Below are 12691 nucleotides of genomic sequence, written 5' to 3'. Positions count from 1 at the left end.
TTTTTCGAGAAGTCTGTCCAGGAAGTACATTTTACATGGTCGAAAAATGCTCACCTCTTACTGAGTTGTAAAAACCATTTTACCTGGCTTAAAGCCAACCTCTTAAATCGAGTTCATTAAGTGACTGGGTCTAGTTAGAACAAGGTGCCATCAGCTTTGTTTAAAATGCGGTAAGTGGTAAATTTGAGTTCCACAAAAACAGGAAAGCAAACGTCGCGGTTATATGGGTTTGCAACCGTTCCTCTTTGCCACGTTGTTCCACCTCGGAGCTGGTTGGTTATATCCATCCGGGCCATATACAGCTGTGCGGTTACGGTAGAAAAGTCTGTAGCAAAGCTTTCATATGGTGTACGATTAGTGTCGGTTCAGTTGTTAATGGCTTCTCTGCAGCACCCAAAAATTGGATAGATGCCGAAGTTAGACGACAATTTCAGCCCTTCTGTTCGGGGTTATTACCGTTCTCCCCTCCGCCGAGCATGCACTTCTACCTTCCAGCTAAGGTTTATCACCCAGCAGTGAAAATCAGGATAGGTGTTCTTTAGGATCGGGTTCCCTTTCCACTGAGGTCAATGCAGCGTCCCGATACCTTCCCGAAGACGAAAAGGAACATAGTACCTCAGGAAAATACATACATTATGCGTACAAAAGGTATCTAAGCCACTGGTATGACCAGGGACCAGCCATCGGGCAGCTACAACGACCACATTAAAGGTGGCTCTCCACCAAATGAGAGAACTAGACAACCACCGAAACAAAGAATTGATAATAAAAGCAACAGCAGGATGTGTCTGGCACATCTGCTTTTGGAAGCGTCTTAATATTTAGAAAAAACTTTTTAGGCGCATTATTTTTATGTGATTTATTGATATCACCTGACAAGGAAAAAGCTCTACTGCATCATCTTCAGCGTGATAAGAAAAGTGAATGAAGTTTTTGAAATTGCAATAATTCACACTACTATAAAAAAGATTAATTAGTATGTAGCTTCCCGGGACTCCCTGAAGACGAAAGAAGATAAAATACTCGGGCAGAATACATATTCAGCGCAGAGAAGTTGTCTGGGCTATTGGCATGGCCCAAAAGGCCAGCCCACCCAGCGAGGTACAAGGGTGCTGATTCAAAGTACAATAGTGGTTTATCCCTCACCATTGCCGAGGGATAAACCACTATCGTATTACAAGCATTCTAGGGCACCCTTAAAATTTAAAGACGACAACTACGTGGCAAAATTGATATTTGAAATAAAGAGATTTATGTATTCAGGCTTACCATAAATAAACCTTAGTCTTGCAATGCTGCGATAATTTGCACAGTTTTTAAGTGTAGACAAACACTAGTTCTTTTGCAAAATCATTAGGCCTGTATGCTATTGCTTAGAAGTGGCTAGTAAATCCACGATGAAAAACCCTGATTTTATCTTGAGTCAGGACAAATGTCACAATTTTTAAACACTAAACGCAAATTCTGTACAGCTTTACTCAAGCAACAATTAAAGCGGTCTGATTTTGGTGCTTTTTATAACGTAGGTTTTGTAAAACAGAGATTGCTTTCGCCTAGCAAACTGCTTTAATTGTTTAAATTTTTTGCTTCAATTTTTTTTCTTTTAGTTAACTCTAGATAATATTATTTCATTTATCTTGTTTTAGTTACCCAATGGCACCATTTCCTGCGCTTGCTGGGACATCTTGGTTTTCGACTGTCGTGTTATTGCGATGGGCGACCGTGATTCGACTTGTTACGCTTGTGGGGAACCTGGTCATTTTGCTCGTGATTGCCCTCAGGGTGGTTCTGGTGGCCGCGGTCGTGGAGGCGGTCGGCGTAGTGGTTATAGCGGTGGCTATGGCGGCGGCGGTTATGGAGGCTATGGTGGTGGCGGTGGAGGCGGCTACCAGGGTAAGATTGGAACTGTTATACAGTCCAGATGCGCAGCAAGTTGTCGCGCAAACTTTTGCGATCCTTCCTGACTGGCTTGCCGGCGGCGGGTCGTTGTGGTTAGACAGTTTTGTGTTCAGAATTTGGCAAGTTACGCGCCCATTGCCCTTCAGGCGAAGGAGACTACGAGGGTTGTGAGCACGATCTTGTCAAACAGGACATTTTTGTTGATTGAGGTGTTTTTGTTGCTGCAGATGGATGCTTCAATTGCGGAGAGTCTGGCCACATCGCACGCCATTGTAATGTCCTGAGAAATCAGAACAATGGTAGCGGCGGTGGTGGTGGTGGCGGTCGTAGCTGCTACAATTGTGGTGAGGAGGGCCACATCTCGCGGGATTGCCCGCAAGGTGGTGGCGGAAAAGATAAAGTGCAGTGCTACCGATGCCGTGGCTTTGGTCACTTTTCTCGTGAGTGTACACAAGGTGGTGAAGGTCCTATTTGTTACAAGTGCAAAGGATACGGACACATTGCCAGCCAGTGTAACGCATGATGTTTTTGCATAATGAGTGTTGTTGAAGGGTCAACTACCGCGAAATAAATTGCATTTTCCTGAGGTTTGTCTGAGAGGGAGTCTTTGGTCTAATGAGTTAAGTGCTAGGTTATCGTAGTCATTGCTGTCGTAAGTGGATGTGAAATCTTCCGTCTGTCCGGGTCGGCACGGACCTGTTGGATGTGCTTCTGGCTTCGGAAGTATCACTGATGGTGTGTGCTGCGTTCCGAGGTGACGCTTGCTGGCACGTGCGTTTGGGGTGCCCATGGTTTTGTCTTTGGTGTGTTTAGTGTCTATTGCCTGAGTAAAGTACCGTACGTCGCAGTGCCTTCTTGCTGTTTGGTTCCCCGGAGGGGCATCTTGGTTGCCCATTCGCTGTGGGTTAAAGCGCCCTTTAACCTGCTCTGTGGTTTGCGACATTGGCATGCTCGGACACGGCGGTGTTGCGCTCTATCAATTTGCATTGTTTGGCGCCTCTGGTCGGGCCCGGTGTCTCTTGGGCGCCGTGCATTCACGCCTGGCCTGCTCGGTTCTGGAGCCGTGGTCCGTTCCTGGGGTTGCAGTTAGGATGCTCCTCTCGATTGATTTGATGCCTGGGTTCTAGCCCAAGAGGTTATTGGAAGGCCGTACGTTGGCGTCCAGTTTTTGACTTCAGCTGTTCTGGTGTCCGTCGGTGGTGGGTTCAGTGATGCGGTTATTGTCTACCGAGATTTCCAACCCGGCCGGACCGCTTGCGGCGCCGGCACTTCCCTTCTCAATACAGCGGGAATTGAGGCTGCCTGCACTTGGGCTGAGTGCGTGACTTGGCCGGGGCTGGTGCTAGTCGCAAAGGTACCTTAAAGTGGTGTTGGGCGTTGGACTTCATGGGTGTCGGTTGCGCGCTCACGAGTGGTCGGGGTCCCTCGCTGCCCGGGTTAAACTCTGCTGTTGTCCACTTTCGCGTCGCCTTGGGTGCTCATCAGATCAAATCTAGTGCGAGCCGAACTGTCGTAGTCCGTGAGTGGTAACTCCATCGTTGAAACCTCCCAAAGGTCGTGAATGGCTTGCACTTAGTCGGCGCTTGTGCTCGTGTCCTCTGTCGGCAACTTCGTCTGTGTGGCTGTACCGTCAACCGCACTTTCAGTTGACCTTCTTGCGGCTGCTTAATCCTGTTTGATTCCCTAAGCGGATCATCGGCAGCAATTGGGACACCTTGATATGGGTGCATCCGAAAATCCTTTTACAAGTAAGCTACCTATTTCGAGGATGCCCTGTTACTTTGGAAGTAGTTTTGGTAAAACTTACGAAGGGAATGGGCCACTCCACCGAGTAATGGCTTCGGTGGGATTGTTTCGTTGCATTGTCTGGTTTGCATGGATCCTGAATGGAACTGAGCTGCAGCCTAATAGATGTTATTGGTAGAATGAACCACTCAAAGGATCAAAATTACAACTTAAATACGGTCTGTTGAAATGATTGACCGGATAAGCCATCTCACGATGACACCTGTTCCGGGGCCAGGAGAAAGTAAAGGTCGTGACTGCGCAACCCCTGTTCTGCAGATTACGAAAAGAGGACCATTGGCGGAGGGCATCATATTGTGAGGTTTTAATTAGTAGTCACACGTAGTCTATTGCTGCAGTAGTGAGGCTTCGATACTAAATTGAAAATCAACAAGAAAAAAATGACGTTAGCAAAGTAGGGTTCCATTCAGTCTAAAAGTGTTTAGCTGCCTGGCTTCGAGTGTTACCGGCAGCATCTCCGTATCTTACTAGGTCGGGCAAAGGGGTATGATATGCAGTTCTGGTTGAGAACCCTTAAATTAGGAGTGAGTCGTGCCATAAGATCTTACGATTTTTGGATACAACTACACTATCTTACTGGAATAATGATCGCTGTGTGGCATTCAGACCATCTCGGTACGCGGTATAAGATACAGGCGTACATGCGTCCATACTACGGCGCACCAGAGTGAGGGACGTTTACATTAGGATCCGGGCCAATTTTTTACCAAAGTAAAGGCCTAACGGAAGCAGGCCTCTCTATAAATAAGGCAAATGTCGATTTCACATACGACTTCGGATCTGCTTAAAGCACTTTTTGTAATGAGCCCAAGTTGTGTACCTCAGCGTAAAAGTCATAGTCGAGCTGAATAGGGTATTGAATAAAACAAACCAGCAACGAAATATTAAAATCTCCGAATTCATTTAAAGCGGTGGACTTTGGTGAAATTGCATCCACCATGTCCCACATTAGGCGAGCTAGAATTAACCCTGAATTCAAAGCAATGCTCGGCGTTTTGCGCACTTGATGTAGTAATCAACTCAGATAGGTGTTATTATCAAAAGGCCAAATTTGTGGATAATTTTTGGCTTAATATTAGCAAATAATGCAATGCATTGTAGTCCTCCTGTCCTCACTGAGAACGTTTGGCTAATTATGATTATGGATAAAGGTTTGTTGCAAGTGCGCACGAGGGTTGGCGGGCTGTTGACAAAAAATTTGATGAATGGAGCACCAGACTGATGAGGTGGAAATCGGGACTGTAGTGGCTAAGGTGTATGAGTAGCTAAACACGAAAGTTAAGTAAATGTCATTCTAACACATGATCTTCGAGCCTTACTCGTAATTACAATGTTTGTACAGGAAAATTGCCCACCGTTTTTGCCTGGGAAGGTTAGCGGGTCTTGAGAGAAGAGACCCAAACTTTTTGGTCCTTCTTTCTAGACGCTCCGCTGTAATGCCATTATTAGCATAAAAGTGCTCCAATACAAATTGATTATCAGTTTAATAGGATGAGGTAAAGCACGCAATCCTACATTCGAGAAATGTTTCCGGACAGAGTAAAACGCACACCATATTATTCCAGACTCATACCTGTTTTAATCAGACATCTAACTACGCAGTCTGCTAAGTCTCTCAGTTTCGGTTTCTATCTTCGTAGTCTTACGCTCCTCCGCCCGTGTCAGTTATGTTAATAGGCCGCAAGACCTCTAGCACATTCCCCAAAAAGTGTATTTTCGAACGGGGCTACCAAGCGCTGCAGCAGAGTGCTGTTAGTGGCTCTAAAAGCATCGTTAGGTATTTCTACTTCAAAAATACAGAAGGATCAGAAGATCGAGAGATTAATTGCACTCAGGTTGTTTGAAGCTAAGATGAACTCGGTGAAACGGAGGAAGTGTCATTCGTCTAATATTGTTTACTTCCGTAAAGTGCTTCGGTGCGGCTCCATAAGATAATCAACTGCATCAACATATTTACAAATTTATCTAATTGCACAAAAAACGGATTCCAGTCGGTTTAGAATCGGCTAGGCAATTTGTATGTCAAGCAATGCAAATAAAAACTGGTTCGAATACAAAGGACCAGGGTAGGTGGTGTAACCTATGTTAATGCTTGCGCTTACTAGTAAGACTCGATCCAAATTTCTCACGCGCGTATCAGCTAATCGAAAAAACTTGGATCGCGCCGCTAAATGACATATGGCTAGCTCAAACCGGAGCTCATGTCAACGCCATAATTAAATCGTATTTTCATGGTTAATGTGATTGTAATAAAGTGCTCTTGACGAGATCTGGGTAAATATTCTATCTCCGTGGGACTTTTGCCTGATATATTACACAGTTTAGCTGGGTACCAATAATCTGCTTATCATTTACCCATCTAGCTCCAGGTTAATCTCACTTTCCAATCTGAAATATGGCGATCAACACTAGGAACCCAAGCATATATAGGATATTTCAATTTGTAACAAATCATTTAATCATAAGGGACGACTTTGAGGAAACATTAGGAAGGCTGCTTCTGTCGTTACAGAATCTGCCTGATTACTTATTGGGCACCATTAATTGCAGTCAATATGTTATTCATCTCCTCTTCTGCAAACATCTGAAATTACTCACAGAACAGTGAATGAAAATATCTAAAGTTTAGTTTATGATTCAATGAAGGAGTTCAATAAAGAATACTCAAAAAGAGGCGAAATTTTGCTCATAATTGCATAACTATTCTAAACAAACTTCACCCGCGTGAATCAGCTCCAACATAGGCGAGTCGCAGACCTCGATTGCAGGCACTGGCACCTGTGACCAATGGACAATTAGCCTCTGCATTGGACAGGCAAATCTGGGCACGTAAAGCTATAAAAAGGCTCAAATTACTTGTCCCTTCCCCGAATTTATTAAGACGCCCCCTACTATGCTTACCAATGGCAAAGGCGTAGCGCTAGTGTTGCCTTGTGCGAAGCGACACCGAAGTGACTGGGTGAATGGAGAATCAATAATACGTGTGTGTGTGTCAGCCATCGGAAGGTTGCGTCACGGCTCATGCACAGTGGAAGGGAGCTGTAATGGCACCAGACGAAATTCACACCTGTACACACACCCCATGGTAAGTGGGCGATGCAACTCATAAATAGGCCCAGGTTATGTTCAAATGCCTGCACGAAGTCGCGAGGCTGATGTATTGGCGCATCGCACGTGCTTTTGGTGGATGCACTTGTGCCCGTGTTCGTGCACGCCTGTTTGAAGCACACGCCGAGATGAACCGCCTTCCTGATGTGGTATTTCGTGTAGAGCTTCATACGGGCTCCTTATCACGGCAATTTCAACAGTGTAGGTCTGGCAATACGTTGCTGCACAAATTTGATTAGTCTAACACCCACGACTATTTGTCTGAACAAAGGCACTAGGCGTTTTCCAAACTAGAGCTAAATATTCAGATTCCTATGGAAAATCGGCGAAAGCCGTTGCATTGAAAAGAAAATCGGCAAAGGAAATTTAGTGCTAAATAACAGTCGCCCCTAAATACGGATTAGTCGGGAAGAATTCGTAAAGCAAGGAATGTCGACCCTGGGCTCAACTGACTAATATAAACCGCACTTGAGGATTGAATACGGCATAGTCTTCCAACATTCATACGATATTTAGTGAACTTTTCACGAAAATGCCATGTGCCGCAAGAAAACCTGCAGTTCAACACTGCGGTGTAAATACAAGCTTTTGTAAGCTATTTTTACATTTGCTGTTGTAGGGTGTGTTCAGGCACCAGAATAAAGTACTCCCTGGTTTACTTGCATTCTTATGTCCGCGTCTTGCAGTTATATGAATCATCTGCATTATTAAACCATTTCATCTAACCCGTTAACTGCACACATAAACGAATTTTTCTGATAAAACAGTAATAAATGCAGGGTTACGCATTTTATGAAGGTATTCCACTCTAAAGTTTACTTTGGGCTAAGTTGGCAGGTGAATGAGACATCGTGTAACAAAATATTCGCGCTTGTTCGTTGTGAGAGTTTATTTTGAAAGAAGACATTCCAAATCGCGCTAAATGAAGTGCACTCGCTTCTCTAAAAGATTTTTCCACACTCACTTCGAGATGAGGGCTGCACGTGTTCTGGCAGAACTTTAACTCCTACATTGAGTGTTTTCAAAAGCTTAGAATGAGAGGTGACTTTGGCGTTAATCCTACTCCAAGCGCACGCTGTTGCTCAGCCATAGATAATGGTGGTAAGGCATTACTGGATATCTGAGAGGACGCAACACGGTCGTTTTTAAAGGCACTAATGACGGTTTGGCAAAATTTGATGTGGGTAGTCAATGTGAAAAAGACCTTTGAGAGGTAGATGTTATTAAGTCTGTACTGATTGGAATAATTGACTTCGTCATATAGATCAGAGAAGGTATTGCATGATCTCATTTTCATGGTCAACGCTGAAAAATATTTCAGCAATTAAATTAAACCCGGCGAAAAATGCAAGTGTTTACAGCCGGTTTCGAGATCATTTAAAGCCCAAAATCATCGCATTGATAGATCTAAAAACTGGAAGAATTCCGACATTTCTCGCACTTTTTTGCTAATTCCACAATGATATTTAATGCATTTACTTACGAACATCTTCCGTTGAACCATAGAGCGCATATCCAATGCAAGCCCTGGGGAAAGCACTCCAAGGATGACACGGAACTTCCACGACTCCCGGGAATTCCCAAACGTGGGACCGCACCGTTGGCCAGAAATCGGCACCCCACCCCACCGAACCGTTCACACCGCACCTAGATTGCCCGAACAACAAGCACCGTCGAAACCACGAAAAGTTGGCTAAGCGCAAGACCTCGATACCAACCGGAGGCAGGACGAGAACTTCAGACTACCACGCAGCCCCGGCGCCGAGAGAGTTCACAAGTGGATAAACCTAATTCAACCTATTTTACGAAACCAAATCTTAAGCCAGGTAAAAAGCTCAAACCGCCATGCACTAAAACTAACAGAGACGGTCCTGGGCTTGATGAATCAATACATCAAGGCACAGAACCAATCAAACATGAGGTGAACTAGTAAATCCGCCACGCCTCATCAAAGCATGGTAAGATAGGAGCCCAGAATCATAAGCAACCTTCATTTGGGCAAAGAAAATGCACTATATTACAATAAGCGCGCGTAGTTCAACACCTGCGTATAAATATGAAAACCAATCGGAATTTTCATAAATGGCGTCAAAACTCCGAATCTTTGGCCTTTAGTTATTACGCGGTTCAGGGCAGTTGCGGGAGATGTGACCATAACCCTGGCAATTATAGCACTGAACGTCGCTACGACCACCAGAGTTGTTCTGGTTTCTTGGTGCAGTGCATTCTCGAGCGAAATGGCCGACTTCTCCGCAGTTGTAGCACGTGGATTCTGCATTAACAAAAAACAATTTACCTGGGTAAGGAGGGTAATGAAGAGAACTGCGTGGCTCAAGCTAAAGAGACAATATCTATGATAAGCAACACAAGCAAAGCATTAAGCTGGTGCATCAACCATGGGTGTGCATTTAATGCGACAGCTAAATTTATCTTATAAGGCCTACCGCGGCCTCCGCTGAAGCCACCGCCGCCACGTCCGCGGCCTCTGCTAAAACCACCGCGGCCACGACCACCACCAAAACCACCACGATCAGAAGCCTTCTGGCAATCTCGGGCGAAATGACCAACCTCACCGCAATTAAAGCAAGGACGATCAGACATCACAGGCTAAAAACACGCACGCCTAAAAAGTAGAGGCACTTGGAGAAGTATTAAATGCCAAGTAAAACAAGAAGGTTGAAAAATAAGTAATGGTATAAAGAAATAAAATTGCATTTAAATTGCAAAACTGATCGTGTTCAAATTTCAAAAAGGCAAAAAATCCTCAATAAAACCTTTAGGCGGAAGAGAATTTTAAAATGGGAAAACAGATTAACGTATAAAATTTAATGTTATTAAGAACTTTTCTGATGATTAAGCCTTTTGCAATTTGTGTAGAAGAAGCAGGTTTTTGTAAATGTTTAAGATGGGTGAATACTCGAATAAGCCCAAAATTCGGTGCTTTATAAATTTCGCTTCTTGTGCAAGTGATGTAAAGTCTTTTCTCCGAAAATTACAATAGTTTTAGCTTCGTGAATGTAAAGGCTACTGCAGGCAGCAAGTGCCAGGTTTAAAAACGACCATTTTTTAGTAAGCAGATGTGTGAATGAATACACTAGATATCTCGTCAATATATATAGGATTCTCAAGATATAATTGTGACGCTTAAGACTTTTGCAGAGAAAAGAGGACATATAGTCTGGGCGAAATGTACACAGTCGAAACGTAGAAGTTGTGAGGGCTACTCGCATGGACTGAAGGCTAGTCCACCCACACCAACACAAGCGCACATTACCTAATAATGCCCTAAAAATTCCTAACTGAATTAAAATGGCAATCAAAATGTAAGAGAGAAACAGCTTTTAAATACTTGAACATTGTTGGTTATTTTATGACATTATTATGATGCTATGATTGTTTGCTTGAGTTTAGGTTTAATATTACCAGCACATGGTTCTCCTTGTATTGCACTTTTATTCTGCAATTAATATTTGCGTAAGGCCAGTAGCTTCTTTGCCCTTCTGTACTTTAGCGATACATTTTCTGTCGTACTACTATTACTTTACTTAACTTCCTGGGGAAATAAGGAAGGAGAAGTGCACAGCACTCGGGTAGAATATAATATGACAACGCTTAGAAGGGCATGAAATATATTGGCATTGCTTTTGTAATACGATGGTGGTTTATCCCTTGGTTTTTGGTGAGGCGCCACTTTTGTACTTCGAATTAGCCTCCTTGTACCTCGCTGGATTGGCTAGCCTTTTGGGCCATGCCAATAGCCCAGACACCTTCTCCGTGCTAAATATATATATTTTGCACGAGTATTGTGTCTTTTTTGTCTTCAGGGAGTCTCGGGACGCTACGCTTTGAGGCCGGACTACCCGGCGGGGCCCTAAATTAACCCGTTATCAAAATCGGGTCTCGAACACACAATCGAATCATTACAGTGTACACAACGTGTGTTTTTGACACAATATCCATTTCAATGATAAGAGAACCGAAATTATGCCAAATATTTGTATGCTTGTGCCATTTAATAGGCTTGAAATAATAGTACATATGTACACTCAAAAGACGTTAGACAGTATTTCACAGAGCGACTAGTAACTCACGCACATATCTTTAATTATTGTAATTTTATGCGACCGTATCACACTAGCCTTATCAATACAATGGTACACATCACAAGACCTCTCCTATGTTAGTTACCGTGATCTGATTTACTAGAGACAAAAAAGGGATGGGGAAGAGAACAATATGAGAATACTTCTAAATCATTTGACTAATAGCGTTTATTTAAAAAGAATTGTGTCGTAAGCTCACGTCCTGCGTTATGCTTTTGGGATTTTGCTTGGGCTACCCTGCTCAGTGCATTCAAATACTCTTATCCAACTCACTACTACATGGTTAAAGATTTTGTCAAGTGTTGATTGCATCTCTAAACAATTCGTTTGCAACTGCTTTTATGAGTTTAAGAAATCTATTTGCGTCTTTCGCTTTCTTTAGCAGAATCAGAAATGTTCGGACTAGTCTTATTAGTTGCATGATCTCGGATCTCGCCGACAGTTTAGCCAGCGCTCTTTAACCCGTGTGAACATTTGTCCCCTTGGTAGATAACCAGCATGCTTTGTTTCGGGAAAAATTTCGCTAATAAGTTGACCTTTTGCCCTTACAGCAAGGCGTTTTTTAATCGTAAATTCCCTAGCTTGTTTTCCGCCGCGGTTCATAAGGCTGACGAGAAGATGCATGCACTGACACTTAATGGGGACGAGAAGGAACATTCATCACGTATCGTGAGGATTGTTGACGAGATCGCCTCTTTGACTCTGCTTGAAGTCGCTGATCTGAACGAACTCTTGGCCAAGCGGCTAAATATCAAGGTAATTTTTCTGGTCTCTCAGCACTGTCTCGGATTCGTAAGCCAGGACACTTCTACGAATTTAATCGAACAGTAGATCCTGAGCGTTTGATTCCAAAAGATTATAAAAGCATGGCTTTTGCACTAGGCGGCATCTCGACTGGGCACTACATCCATAATCTTGTGTACAATGCTCCATTTCGCGTAGACACTGATCAAAACGGTTAATTCTCTGCACGTGTGAGAAGCGCTAGAGGAGCATCGATCCCGGAGGGCTCTTGAACTTGACGAAATGTTTCTTGGAGAGTCTGATATTGCAGTTTTAAAAATTTATCTGACCAGGCACCGGTCCACGCCGTGACTCCCATGTCTCCACAGCCAGCCTCACCAAAGGAACATGAGGAAAGAGAGGAGGTAGAACAAGCGCCCTCAAAGACCGCTTACGCCGTTAAGCTAATGAAGTTTGACGCCACAAAGAAGGTAGCCCTGATTAAGGAGATTAAGAACATTCTTCCGGACATGAATCTGGTGCAGGCTAAGAAGTTTGTCGAGGTGAGTGCATGTAAAAAACCTTAATCTCCCACTCGTACCACTGGGACCCTTATATTGCTCCAATCCATATCGCTATAACTTTGTCGGCGAGAAACTAAACCGAGCGACATGACCAGATGCCTCCAAACCAATTGATTCCAGTGAAAATATTTGCCGTTACTTTAGCCAGGATTAAACCCAGCCGCTTAAAAACACTTAAGCTAATAGGCTACCCTTAACTAGCTCCAGGAAAGGGGTGCAATGCAATTTGAGCTGTCACCAAATGGTGGATGCACACCTTAATGTAACTCATCAATTTCTGCGTTTTAGGCTGCTCCGGGAGTTTTGAAGAAGGACCTTAGCAAAGACGAGGCAGAACAAATAAAAAGGGCCCTGGAGGCTTGCGGTGCCGCTGTAGAACTCGAGTGAACAAGACCCAACCAAAGTGCTAGTTTCCTAATAGGCACTGTACATAAATTTTCTACAATTTAAAACGGGTCTTGCACTAGC

At 43.8% G+C, this 12691-nt stretch overlaps 3 protein-coding genes across 3 annotated transcripts; 2 read left to right on the top strand and 1 right to left on the bottom strand. All coding sequences in view use genetic code 11, as the record gives it.

The window, feature by feature from the left end:
* Positions 1-1071: 1071 nt before the first annotated feature.
* On the top strand, positions 1072-3568 carry EGR_00594 (DNA-binding protein HEXBP; the record flags this gene model as incomplete). Its single annotated transcript, XM_024489843.1, has 5 exons — positions 1072-1101; positions 1647-1893; positions 2127-2411; positions 3027-3253; positions 3476-3568. The coding sequence occupies 5 exons, from the start codon at positions 1072-1074 to the stop codon at positions 3566-3568; spliced, it is 882 nt and encodes a 293-aa protein (XP_024355840.1).
* A 5356-nt stretch (positions 3569-8924) lies between these two features.
* Positions 8925-9414, bottom strand: EGR_00593 (DNA-binding protein HEXBP; the record flags this gene model as incomplete). Its single annotated transcript, XM_024489842.1, has 2 exons — positions 8925-9085; positions 9258-9414. 2 exons carry the CDS (start codon positions 9412-9414, stop codon positions 8925-8927), a joined length of 318 nt encoding a protein of 105 aa, XP_024355839.1.
* A 2000-nt stretch (positions 9415-11414) lies between these two features.
* EGR_00592 (39S ribosomal protein L12) lies at positions 11415-12610 on the top strand (the record flags this gene model as incomplete). Its single annotated transcript, XM_024489841.1, has 3 exons — positions 11415-11672; positions 11993-12202; positions 12512-12610. 3 exons carry the CDS (start codon positions 11415-11417, stop codon positions 12608-12610), a joined length of 567 nt encoding a protein of 188 aa, XP_024355838.1.
* Positions 12611-12691: the final 81 nt, after the last annotated feature.

This window comes from Echinococcus granulosus (genome assembly GCF_000524195.1).
Source record: "Echinococcus granulosus chromosome Unknown EG_S00002, whole genome shotgun sequence".
Classification (NCBI taxonomy): domain Eukaryota; kingdom Metazoa; phylum Platyhelminthes; class Cestoda; order Cyclophyllidea; family Taeniidae; genus Echinococcus; species Echinococcus granulosus.
This window is presented reverse-complemented; position numbering and strand designations above follow the sequence as displayed.